This window comes from Gavialis gangeticus, unplaced genomic scaffold, assembly GCF_001723915.1.
Source record: "Gavialis gangeticus isolate Ggan-Ray unplaced genomic scaffold, GavGan_comp1, whole genome shotgun sequence".
Lineage (NCBI taxonomy): Eukaryota > Metazoa > Chordata > Crocodylia > Gavialidae > Gavialis > Gavialis gangeticus.
The window spans coordinates 98,387,301-98,400,341 of NW_017729032.1; the positions used below are offsets into that span (position 1 = coordinate 98,387,301).

Consider the following 13,041-nt stretch of genomic DNA (forward strand, 5'->3'; position numbering starts at 1 on the left):
GAGGGGCAGGCTGCCTGCCCTGTGTACCACCTCTGCAGCCTGCTACCTCCCCCTGCAGTCTCTGTTCCTTGCCCATCCCTCTCCTCCCCTGCCTCTTCCCCTTGCTCTGACAGGCTTCCTCACTGCTCTAGCCTGGGGCACAGGACACAGCCCCAGCCCTGCTCCAGTAGCACAGGAGCTCGCATGGCTGCTACAGGGCCTGGCTAGGGCTGTGCTTTGGGCCTCAGGCTACAGCAGGAGTGAGTCTGATGGTGCTGGAGCAACAAGCAAGGGGGCAGAGGAAAGGTGGCAGGTGGAAAGCAAAGGCTGTGAAGTGGGGGAGGAGAAGACTGCAGGCAGCCAGGAAGCAAATGGTGTGTGCATGTATGCAGATAAGTAGGAGGGGACAAGCTGCTTGACCTCCCCATACCACCTGCTCCCCCTCACTTCCTGCTCCTGCAGCAGTGGGGGGGCAGGGACAGGGAACAACAAATTTAAAATGACCCTCCAATAATTAGATTCTATACATGGAAAACTAATAAATTTATAAACTACCCATGTGTAGAATTTAATTATAGGAGGTTGTCTTAAATTCAGGGCTGTCTTGGATTCAGGTAAATATGGTACATTTACCTTTCAACTTAAAGTTGAATGCTAAAATGAAATTAAATAGAAAAGGTATGGGATCAAGTACAAATGAGAGATTATGAAAAATGTTGTTTATTCAAGAACATTTTAATTCATATACAGATTACATTACACTGGATACTCTTAAAATGTAAAAGCGATGTTTCGTTTCTTTTCCCTACAAGAATTTGCACTTGACATTTACTGCCTAACTAATAAAATGAAAAATGTTTTAGATGTGTTTTATTAGTTTTACTTCTCAACAAAATACAAATAATAAGCATTTTTCAAACACATACAGTAAACAAAACTACAAACAAGATTTTCAACATGCAGTCATGTAATTCTTACTTGTTCAATTCTTACTTAAAAATTCCATGGCATTTAACAGGGAAAATACATCGCTTTTCTTACCTTCAGAGGCACAACTTTGTCAAGTCTGATTTCAGCTATGTCACTGGGGGAATCATCTGTGGTATAAGTTCCTTTAACTAACTCTAATGATGTCCATCTATGAGAATGAGTTGAATCGCCAGTGTGATCACTCTGATTTGAAGAAATGTAAACCATTTTAAGATCTCTAGAATTTAAACTCTTCTGAAACTTGTCCACTTATTTTAAGTTGCATTTTTGTGCATACTACAGACAATGCTATGACACTAGCATGACAAGTAAAAGACATACCATTTGTCTTTAAGAACAAGAAATCCATTTGTAAAACAAGTAAAATTGCCAAACTTTCTTCTCCTGACTGAGAAGGAGCTTTCACCTCTTTAGCCCTCTCAGTTTATAGATCAGTTATTTTCCAATGTCAGAAAGTTGTTCCTTGCTTATCACATTCTCTCGTCCCATGACTAAACCTATTACTGAATACATTAAGATAAAGTGCTCATAAAATGAAGTTCTGATGCACTATTATTGTACTGATAGCCTGGATTGTACACAAATGCTTATAAAGCTTTAAAAGTTTAAGATTATTTGTTTGCCTGTTTTTCAAGAGCAATACTTACATCATCAACTAACACCTCCAATTCATACTCATGAATTCCACCTCCTCCATAAACAGAAAATCCAACCACTACTGCACCAGGTTTGTCCACAGAGAAACAGATTGCATCAGGGGATCCATTACCAGTATTCCAACTTCTTCCCTGACTTGTTTTAGTGAATCGATTTGGACTGGATTTGACAGAATGGAGAGAGTTAAGTCCATCAACCTGTGAAGAATTAAATAAGCATATAAGCATCAGTTAAATAAGCAAATAAGCATATATAAGCATCAGTTAGAATGTATTTTATTTTATGATAAAAACAAATCATCTTGAGTGAATATTTTGAGCATAGTAAATTTAAAAATCAGCCATTACAGAACACTGAAGATGTCACTAAAAGGTGTCTTCTTACTATAAAAATAAGATTCAATTACTGTATTTACTTTAATATAAGACAACATTTTCCTTCCCAATCAGCACAGGGGAATCAGCCCATCCACAGAGAGGTGGCAACAGGTCTGGCCCTGGCTCTGAGTCTAGGCCAAAGCTACTGATGCCACAACAGCTACTATGTGGCTGGAATGGAGACAGAAGCGGCAGGTGCTCCAGCAGCAACGGGAAGGTAAAAGACAGGGAGGGGAAGAAGTGGGGAGGGAGCAGGGGGCATACAAGTGGCACAAGGGGCCAAGCGGGTGGGGGTGGCAGGAGGTATAGGCACCATAGCGGCAGCAGTGAGTTGTGAAGGCCCTGGGGTTGGGGTTAAAATGACCTTCCAAAAATTAGGTTCTAGACATGAAAAATTATAATGAATTTCAAATTTTCTATATTTAGGACTTAATAATTGGAGGTTCATCTTAAATTCAGTCGTCATGGATTCAGACAAATATACAGTACTGTAAATCAATGTATTTTCAGATAAGTTGTCTAAATACCTGAATATTTATAACAAAGTAAAATATGAAATGCTTCAAAATCCTTATTAATTCAAAATCCTTATGAAGAAACATATTTAATGGTAAATTCAACTTGAAATATTTCTTTATTTGAAGTAAATGAAATGAAATTATTTGTGATAAAATGTTCTTATATGTGTATCCCTGAGGGTTCAAGTGCACCTACGGCTCAGAATCCCTATTCTAAAGCATTTGCCATCAGACTGAATAGAAAAAGTGGGGGGAAGAAAATAGGTAAAAATAGCTGGGGTGTCTGTCCTTTAACTTCTTCATAAGCCTAAAGACACTCACAGTACAAGCATCATCTCAGTGAATAGTGCTGGCTAATGAACCTGTTTCAAGTGCAATGGCTACTTTAAATTAAGAGAGTGGAAGATGCATAAAGATACAAACACAGAGACACAAATACTTTAAGATTCCCAGATTTGGGGAGTGGGAGGAAGTCTTGAAGTATTCTTCAACCATTTCAAGCAGCTAACTGCATTTCCATAACAGACTGATTATATAATTGTAAAAGTATTAGTGGTTTGAAAGAGATCTCTTACATATTTTTGGGAACAGCAGTTGGAACCAATAAAAAATTGTGTAAGGTTAGAAACTAAAATTAGAAACTAAGACAATACATACACCCAAAAATTTCATAATACATTCACTTAAAACATTATTAAACAGTTTTACAAAAACATTACCTCAGATCCCAGTGCAGAAGCTGTAAGTTCACTGACAATACTAGCAAGTAATCCACAGGTATTAGAAACTAAATGAGAAGAGAAGAGTTCATTTTCTCGTCTAAGACTGTTTCTAACTGGAAACACAACAATAACCAGCATTTTCTCTAGCACTTCCCGAAAGCTTGTCATTCCTGAAATATTTTCTTCACTCTGCAATACGGAAAAAAGAGAAACACATTGTCTTTACATAAAGTCTTGCCTTATATAAAGTCAACTTGTAATGGTAGAACATTTTTGCAGGTAGAATGCTTGTCTACCTGCAAAAATGGTGACATCAGTGGTTTGGCTAGAGGAATGGAGGGAAAGGGGGGGTGGTCCTTAATTTAAAATCAGAATGTTGTATCAGATCCAAATCAGAGCTAGAACTTTGCAAAGCAAAATCTGCACATATGTTTTACATGAGGTAAGCGCAATTTCACACATATTCACCTACCTTTTTTGATAACTGTACTTTTGGCATGCGGTGACATTTTGTGAATTACAAAGGTGAGGTTAGCTTTGATTCTGAATTTTGGCTCGCATACCATTTTCTTAAGAAAGCGATACAATTTTTGCAATACCCCAAAATACCTAGGGACACAGGGTACATGATGCAGAGCACACACTGGATCTAATGGTTTGTATCTGCTTGGATACAGGGGCTCCAATTTTCAGGTATGTTGTCAAAAAACATGTCATGGTCAGACCACTACCTCCAACAGGATCTCTGACCTCCACCACCCCTGTCAGGGTACTAAACTGGGTTTACCCCTGAGGAGTCAAGATACCAGTAAAATTCCAGAACTCTCAGGGAGACATTCCCATGCCTTTGATGGCTATTCTGTCAATGGTCTGGTTATCTTGGTCAGTGTCACAGGGACTCTTGCCACTGTGGTGGCACAAATCCCTTTGGCACGTAGAACTGAACAGCTCAAGTGGGACAATAGGTGGCTGGAATGCAGGTGGCTCAACTCATGCTGCAATGGACTAACTGCAGCACAGAACTTTCTTAAAGGACTATTGCGTAGGAGTGGCCGCAGCAAAGAAGCATTCCATTGCCATTGTATCTACAAAGCATCATCCAGCAGAACTGTTTTGGGTGGTGAATGGCTGACCTCTGCCCAGAAACTAAGTTTACTGTGACAAGTTTGCCACCTACTTTGCAAACAAAAAAAATCACTCATATCCAGCAGAGTCAGAGTCTGGGGCCGAGGATGACCAGGTCTTTGCCTGTTTATGTGGATTGTTTTAAATAGCTATCATCCACTGATGGAGATATACTTGGAGGGATGAGGGTGACCAGCTGTGAACTGACCCTGTGTCCATCCGTGCTTGTAAAAGCCAGCCAGAGTAGAACGGGGAACTGCTTGCAGGGGTTGTAAACACCTCCCTGGGAAAGGGCAAGGTACTGGACTCTCAAGTCTGCAACTGTCTGGCCCCTGCTGAAGAAGCCTTCATCTGATACTGACTGACTGCCCAACCAGTTATCACCCTGTCTCTAAACCTCCCAGTTTTGGAGGTCATTGAATGTGTGGTCACCTGACAGCTCCAGGCACATCTGGATACCACTGGTTTCCTGAACCCTTGTCAGTCTTGCTTTCATCCTGGATACGCACAGAGACTGAGCTTGTGGCCTTGGCCGATGCTCTTCACCTTGAGGTCGACAGGGCAAATTGTGTCCTGCTGATCCAACATTTGTACTGGCTCCCAGTAGCCTTTTAGGTGTAATTAAAAGGTGCTAGTTTTCACATATAAAGCCTTAAATGGCTTGGGACCTACATACCTAAGGGACCATCTTCTCTCCTATGCTGTATCATAAATCGCTAAAGTTGGGTAGGAGCAACCTCCTGCAAATACCATCAATATACCAAGTTTGCTTGCTGAGCACATATGGAGGTCATTTTCTGCTGCTGCTCCTCAGATCTGGAACTCCCTCCCTTTGGAGGCTCAAAAAAGCCTGATGCTCAAGCCTGGACGTCTTTCAGCACAGCAAGACCTTTCTGTTTAGGCAGGCATTTAGCAACCAAAAACTATGCTGAGATGCTGTTCAGTGAGCCTCCGCTTTATATTATTTTAGTTGCCCTTTTAAATTATTCTTCTTCCCTTGCTGTAAACCACTCTGAGCCTTTGTTGGGAAGGTAGCATATCAATTGTGTAATTAAATAAATAATAGGGGGAGTGTAAATTGTTTTACTATTTTGACTACTATGAAACATTAAATAAATATTTTAGAACATAAACTAACCTGACTAAGTTTTTCCATATGTGCTACCAACAGTGGGAAACGATGAACCAGTGCAGAGTCATTCTCAGTGCTGACTTGTTTGACCATGGATCGTAGCAACACCTCTCCATCATAAGCGATAGGGAAGATGGAGGTTAACTTTACAGAAGTGTGACAAAGGGCAGACATAACAGCTGCAAGAAGCCGGCTACTTGATGTTTTGAAGTTTGCTTCCTGGATGTCCTAAAAACACACACACACATATATATTTTAAATAAGTAATATTAGTAGTAGTCCAAGTGTTATGCACAGGCATTCAAATTCAATTAGTTTGCACAAACTTATTTTAGGTACTTATGTCCCAGCAGACTAAACCAACCCACACCAAACCCTGTACAACCATCACTTGCTTCTGGTTCTCAACCTAGCTACTTTACATTACATTGCAGTCTCTTTTGTGACTGCATCATAGATGTTTATTAATTCAAGCTATGTCAAACTGTGTAACAGCTTAAATAAGCATGTACATTGTATCCTCTGGTTAGCAAGCAACAGTACAAGATTAAAGCTCTATTTGTTGCAAATGGTTATACCAATAAAAATGAGTTTTTCCACAAAAGAGTAAACATGGAAAATTATTAAAATCAATAACTTATCATTAAGGTTTCCTGCTTACAAGTTTAAATCACAATATAAATTCATTATTTAAAATCAATCCAAAGGTGGACTGTTGAACCTGAAGATTCAGGCCTCCTCTATGTGAATAAAGTGCATCTCCGTATGCTGTTTTTCCAGAAGACATACAACTCATTCAGTGCACAATATGGAGATAGTGTTGGTAAATCAGTGCCATGTATTAAAGGAGTATTTTTCTGTGGAAACTCATTCTAATAGTTACAGAAGCTTGATGCTGTATAACAAATGTTCATCTAGCAAGGCTGGATGCCAGGTGAAGGCAGATAAATGCTATATAAGAGAAGCGAATGTATTTTCACTCCTCTTCCAAAAAAGTATTTTGTGATGCTAGACAAGTCTCTTAAACCAAAAATTTCACAGATGGTCATTGATTCCATGTTCTGCATTTGTGAATGTCTGACTTGAGACCCATGAGTCTGATTTGCAGAGCTGTTGATACAATAAATAGTAGTAACTGAAATCAATGTGCCATGAACAAAGAGTTATATGATGCTAAACTGGTGTTCCCCAAACTTTTGATGCCTAGGGTGCACAGTTTTTTGGATTAAAACTGGCAGGTTCCTTCACTTTTACACCCAAAAAGCTGTGCATACATATGTGTGTACATGTGTGCCCACAGACACACATGCATGCACCTTATGTATTAGTGCCCAGCCTTTCAGTCCCATTGGCCAGATGAGCAGTGCTGGGTCAGTCTGTGGGCTTGGTTCCAAGTTAAAATGGAACATCTAACAATATTTTTGCCTCTCCTGCAGGCAAAAAACAGCACTGTAGAGTACTTTTAGCATACCTGATCTAAACAATTCAGCAAGTCACAAAGGCATGCCCACTGTAGAGCTGGTGTTGGATAGAAAGAGTGAAAGCAGGCAGTGAAAGTGTTATGACATTCCTGAAGAACAGCTTCTAGGAGACTCAGGGGCTGACTCAGATATCCTTGGGGGTCATTGTCCAACTTCACCATACAGTGATCAACTCCTTCAGATAAAATTTTTCTCAGAAGAGTTCTAGTTTTCCCAATGCAGTCTGCTAGTTTGCTAGTTTCCTCAACAACCGCTTTAGCAGTAGCTAGAAAAATGATGATAAAAGCATTAGTCTACATCTAACAAAATATTTCTGTATCTTGCTTATTAAAATGCCATTCCAGATAGAAGTAAAACAATTGAAAGTTAGGCACAAAAATGAAACAACGTTTTCCATATTTTATATAGCAACACAGTGAATACAGGACAAATCAAAATTATGCCTCATTAAAACATATACAAGCAGTAAGAACTTGAATTTCTTTTCCTAATAAAGAAAACCACTAATACATACTGCATTTTTAAAAGATACCACTAAGGAGCAGGTGTGATAAGAACAAATAATACTGACTTTCAAGTCCAAATGGATGATTCATACTAGCAAAGAAAGTACTATGTACAAATTGGGATAAAAGACCCCAGAGGGTAGGTCTGGGAATATGGCTGTCTACTTAAGCATGCAGATACATTTCAACATAATTAGGAGTTGCATCATAAAAATATACAGCTGCACACTCAATTAGCCACAATTAATAGTGCAAAAGTGTCTCATTTCTGACTGCATTAATCTCTTATTATTGCTTCAATAAAAGCAGTTCCATTTGTGCATGCTAGGGTTGGCAAGCTAGTCAAATTCACCAGTCATTGTCAACTGACCAGTCAACTGACTGCATCATTTTTGACTGGCCAAAGATTGTAGCAATTTTACAAAAAACTACACTTTTTTTAGTTTTCTTGACAGAAATATATATATATTTTTTACACATTTCTTAATGGAAAATTTGTGCTTTTTCTGTGTATTATTTGGACATATTGGCTTTTTTTTGGTACAATCTTTGACCAGTATTTGACTGATCAATTGACCAAACTTTGACCAGTCAAATACCCAATCCTAATGCGTGCAGCTGCCTCTCTACACCATGCACTGAAATGTAGCCTACATCAACTTATCAAATATCAATCGCATGTATTAGAACCAAAACATTACCTGAAATGGGATATATTTCACAGGTGTAGACCCGCAGGAGCCTCAGACAACAAGCGCCCACAAAACGCAATCTCTCTAAATCAAGAAGAGTAGCAGTATATTGGAATCCTTTCAACCCCCGAAGCTCTTCTACTCCTAGCACTAAAGTTGTCCAGCTCCAGTGAAGAATGCTCAACAAAGACTCAAAGCATTCCTATTTCAGGATGAAAGGGATACAAAAGACAAATGACATAAATCTCTTATGCTACAGATTGTGGTAGATGCCAATAGATTTTTTTAGAGTAAACCTTACTAACCATATTAGAGTACTTCTAACTTGAGAACAAAAAAAGAAAATACTGGAATGCAGGAGTTATTCCACTACTACAAACACCCCATCAATAGCCTGTAACATTCATTACTGGATCCTATTAGTGGAAAGAAAACTAAAGGAATTACTGATTAGCTGATCACCACACAGCTGGTAGCTCTAGTGCGGGGCTGTCCATGTTGAGTGGTTAGGGGATTGTGACCCCCTGGATATATCACACAGGCTGCACCAAGTTGCACGGGTCTCGTTTTGCCACACTGCATTGCACAAGTGACCCCATGCTGCACTGTACCACATGGCCAGCCCTGTCATGCAGCACTGGCACCCCATGTGGTCCCCACGTTCCTCTAGATTTCCCTTAACCCTGGCTGAGCTCTCTCAGCCAACCTACCCCCAAGACAGGGACAGGAAGGACAAGCTGGAGAAGGGAATGGAAGCCTAGAGACTTCAGCAGTCGTAGTGTGTGATGGGTGAGCAGTGCCCGGACAGGGGCTATATGAGGCCCATTAGCCACCTATTGAATAGCCCTGCTCTAATGAATTAAATACATATTCAGAAACTATTTTTCCTTGTTGAATTAAGTACTATGGACGACAGCAATTTTTCCCAGAGTGCATCCTTGCCATACTGGGAAAAAGTCTATGTTTACACATGCCTAGTACTGTCATAATGTCATAGCTCCCACGCTAACCTTAGTCAAGTTAGGTCAGACATCTTCAAGGAACATCTAAGAGCTACAGGAAAAATGGTGATGGTGGCTCAATATTACATATAAAAAGCTGTATAGTGCCAGTCCTCCACAGAAATGCAGAAGGATGCTCCCAGTGCAAGTAGCTTCCAAACAAAACTAGAACATGGTATGAGAACGGATGACAAACAGTGACAGGATAAGAAAGAAAGGACATGATGTTCAGCAATAAAAGTCATGTAACTGCTTTGTCTAATAATGCAGGTATCTGGAATCATACACAGATCTTTGGAGACTACGTTATTAATGAAAGAGTTATAAAAGATGACAACTAGAACTTGCAGATCATATGGAAAATGCATTTTAAGAAGACACCTGAGCAGGAGATGGGTCACTGAAGAATTCCTAAGCACTGAGAGCCACATGGAAATGGACGCACAAAAAAAGACAGCTGGTGAAGAAAATTAAGATATGGAACTGTACTTCTGGAAACAGCACCTTTCAGAAAATCATCAGTTGACAAATGCAAACAATATGCTTGGTGATGTTACAAGACAAAATAAAGACACAAGATGAAAGCTAAACTAACCAGCACTTGTGTTTAATAAAGATTCCATGGTCCTTTTTTGGAAAACAGCAGATTACAAGTCATAAAACTGCGTGTTTTTAACTAAGGGTTTCCTTAAGATTTCTAATCAGATACAGCATTCTTAATTCTGTCTTAAACTACAGAGCTGTGATGCTAGAGAAGACCAGAGCTTTTGAACAGTATATTACAGAGGCAGATACATTTCAATGTCCCTATTAATATTTCCCACCTCTAAGGATATGCAAAGCTTAATTAAGTGTTTTGATATCCTCAAATGATATATACTATGGAAATACACAATAATGTAATTTATACAAAAGAAAAACTGATTTCAGAAATGACTAATCACGAATCATGGTATTTGGATGATAACGTAAGATGGTACAAATACCTCACAATTGCAAGGAATAGCTAGTATTTATTTGGCAAGTATAACCAATAACTGTCCTACCAGTAAAAAAGAATTCAACATAAAAAATGAAGACAATTTTCAGAGCTAGCTCACTCATGAAGAGACAGAAGCATATTATAAAACTACATAGTTGTTGCAATGCTGTTCAGTTAGATGGGTAGCCTAAATTGTACTTGTAACTGAGTTTGCATTTGAACTTTCACACAGAATTGAAAAAACACTGTTTGGTATGTGCCCCTATCTTCCTATGGATGAAGTACATGACTTTAAAGCATACAGCTAAAAATAATTAACTTACTAATTATTTTCCCCTGCAATTCTGTACATTTTTATGATCAGAGATGAACACAGAGGAAATGGGGATTGCAGACAATACTCACCACTGAGACTGTTCTTGCAAAAGATCTCTTTAAAATATGTACAGGTTCGCTGGTTTGCTGTTTTCCTTTTGATGCACTGCCATCACTTGTTGGCAGCCTGAAAGCACAATTTAAGAACTGACATAAGAAAACCTGCTTTAAGCTTCTTTAAAGTCTCTTGTTTTTAATATGTTACTGTTTAGAACTAATGAAGTAGAGGACCAACTTAACAGGATTACCTAGAAATTCTCAATTTCTTTTGGCTCTAACTTTTCCCTTACTGCCCCAATCATACCAAGCTAACTCTCAATCATTCTGAATTGTACTCAGAAGACTAACAGCACAGTGACAACTAAGGAATAAGCAAAGACTGCTAAGCACATGTGATTTATGACTTTATTCACTTCACATGTTTACATTTAATGTATTAGCTCACCGTGCCCTTTCCTATAGCATTTGTCAGAGAATAAAACAATTACTGCTAACTGGGTTCCCTATCATGGGAGTTTATCTGCCAATTTGGATTTGGGACTAGCTAGAAGGAGCCTTATTCAAGAAAAATACTGATGAATTTCTTTGTTTTCAGTATCAAGAGATTTTCTTTCTTGGCCTGAGGAGAAAGAAAAAAACAGGTACAGATATGACCTCAGGAAAGCCTTCAAAAGAATTCATTCACAATAATTCTGATTCATAACACAAGGAAGATGATGAAGCATAAAAAACTATATATTGATAGGTGTACTCCTGTATGCGAAACTGATTTATAGATGGAATAATATGTTGACCACTTGACAATCCAAATACTGGGTTACTAAGAAATGGTAGCCCATAGTAGGAGTACATAATGAATGGAGGAAGGGCAACTCAGGCATAAACAGGATAAGTACAAGTCAGGGAAAAAGTGCCTCTCAGAACATACCATAAGAATGTAAATAGTACCATAATAGATCAGGCTCATCATCCATGTATCCCAGTCTCTTGTCTTTGACAGTGTTAAGCTGTAAACCAGAGGTCAGCAACATTTCTGGGCAGAGTGCCAAAAACACCCACAACTTTAACTTGTAAGGTGTTGGTGTGCCAGGGGTGGATGATGGGGGAGCCATGAGGGGCTCAATCCTTGCTGTTGCTATGTAGCCCTGGCCCCTTCCCGCCATCCACCCAGAGACACATGTGCCAAGCAAAATGCCTTCGAGTGCCACACTCTGGCACCCGGGCCGGGGGTTGTCCACCCCTGCTGTAGACACTACAGAGCAGGGGGGATAACACAAAATGGCAGCCCCAACAGGCAGCTGGACTATTTCCCAGCAGCCCCTGCCCGCACCACTCCAGCCAATTTCCATGGAGATCCTAGGAGCAGCTGCCCCATGACAGTGCAGGGCCATGGTTTCCATGGAGACTAGCCCCAGCAGTGCTGGCAGGGTGCTAGGCTGGTTGGGCAGCTGCTGCAGGGCTGGGATCTTGCAGTGGTAACAGTGCAGTCTAGAGTCAGAGCAGAGCTGCGATCCACTGCCTGCACACCCCTGCCCAAAGCATACAGGCAGCAGATTGCAGCTCTGCCCTGGCTCCAAACCACACTGTCACTGCTCCAAGATCCCAGCCCCAGAGCAGCTCCACGCCCAGCCAATCCTGCTGGAGCCAGTTTCCATGGAAACCCTGGCTCCGTGCTGTCACGGTGCAGCTGCTGCTGGGGTCTCTATGGAAACCAGCTGCAGCAATGTGGGCAGGGGCTGCTGGAAAATGAAGTCTGCTGCGGGCTCAATGTAGCCCGATAGCCACACTTAGCTCATCCCTGCTATAGACAGAGTATGTGGATGAAGCACATCCAGAATGTTTACAGTGGGAAGTAGTAGATGCTTCAGAGAAAGAATGCATGAATGGGACACGTCTAGTGATGCATCCCCTGCCTCCTGTAGGACCTTTTGTCTAAAGGCTGCAACTGTCAAGTTTTGTAGATCTATATATTAACCTTTAATAAAGGTGTATACTAAGAATATGGTGGAAATGTGTACAGAACTCAAATTCTAATCTACCTACCTATGGAGCAACACAAGTGATTTCAAACAGAACCGTCCACACAGAAACCTGCCATCTTTTGTTTCTGACACCAAGTACCAGGATATCCAGATTACTTAATTTATTAAAAGGATCATTTCTGGACAGAGGGAAGGACTTTTCAAGAGTCTGAGGATGACAAAGTGAACTTGTGGGGGGGATTTAAATACTGTGATAAAGTTTCATAGTTTCTAGGGTCAGAAGGGACCTGAGCAGATCATCTAGTCCAACCCCCTGCCATAGCAGAAAAGAGTACTGGGGTCAAACGACCCCAGTAAGGTGCTCGTCCAACCTCCTCTTAAAAACCCCCAGGGTGGGAGCCTGCACCACCTCACTTGGAAGCTGGTTCCAGACCCTACCCGCCCTGACCGTGAAGTAGCGCCTCCTGATGTCCAACTTAAACCTTCCCTCCGCCAGCTTGTGACCATTGTTCCTGGTCACTC

The 13,041-nt window shown here is 40.5% G+C and overlaps 1 protein-coding gene across 1 annotated transcript in view; it reads right to left on the minus strand.

Moving 5' to 3' along the window:
• Window positions 1–13,041, minus strand: part of MYCBP2 (MYC binding protein 2, E3 ubiquitin protein ligase) — a 336,755-nt gene that overhangs the window by 157,305 nt on the left and 166,409 nt on the right. Inside the window, exons 30-36 of the mRNA XM_019523825.1 lie at window positions 10,568–10,664; window positions 8,189–8,381; window positions 6,972–7,246; window positions 5,507–5,728; window positions 3,241–3,432; window positions 1,617–1,823; window positions 1,021–1,152 (exon numbers count right to left, since the gene is read on the minus strand). Of these exons, the coding sequence (XP_019379370.1) occupies window positions 1,021–1,152; window positions 1,617–1,823; window positions 3,241–3,432; window positions 5,507–5,728; window positions 6,972–7,246; window positions 8,189–8,381; window positions 10,568–10,664 (1,318 nt within the window). The remainder of the gene's footprint in view (window positions 1–1,020; window positions 1,153–1,616; window positions 1,824–3,240; window positions 3,433–5,506; window positions 5,729–6,971; window positions 7,247–8,188; window positions 8,382–10,567; window positions 10,665–13,041) is intronic.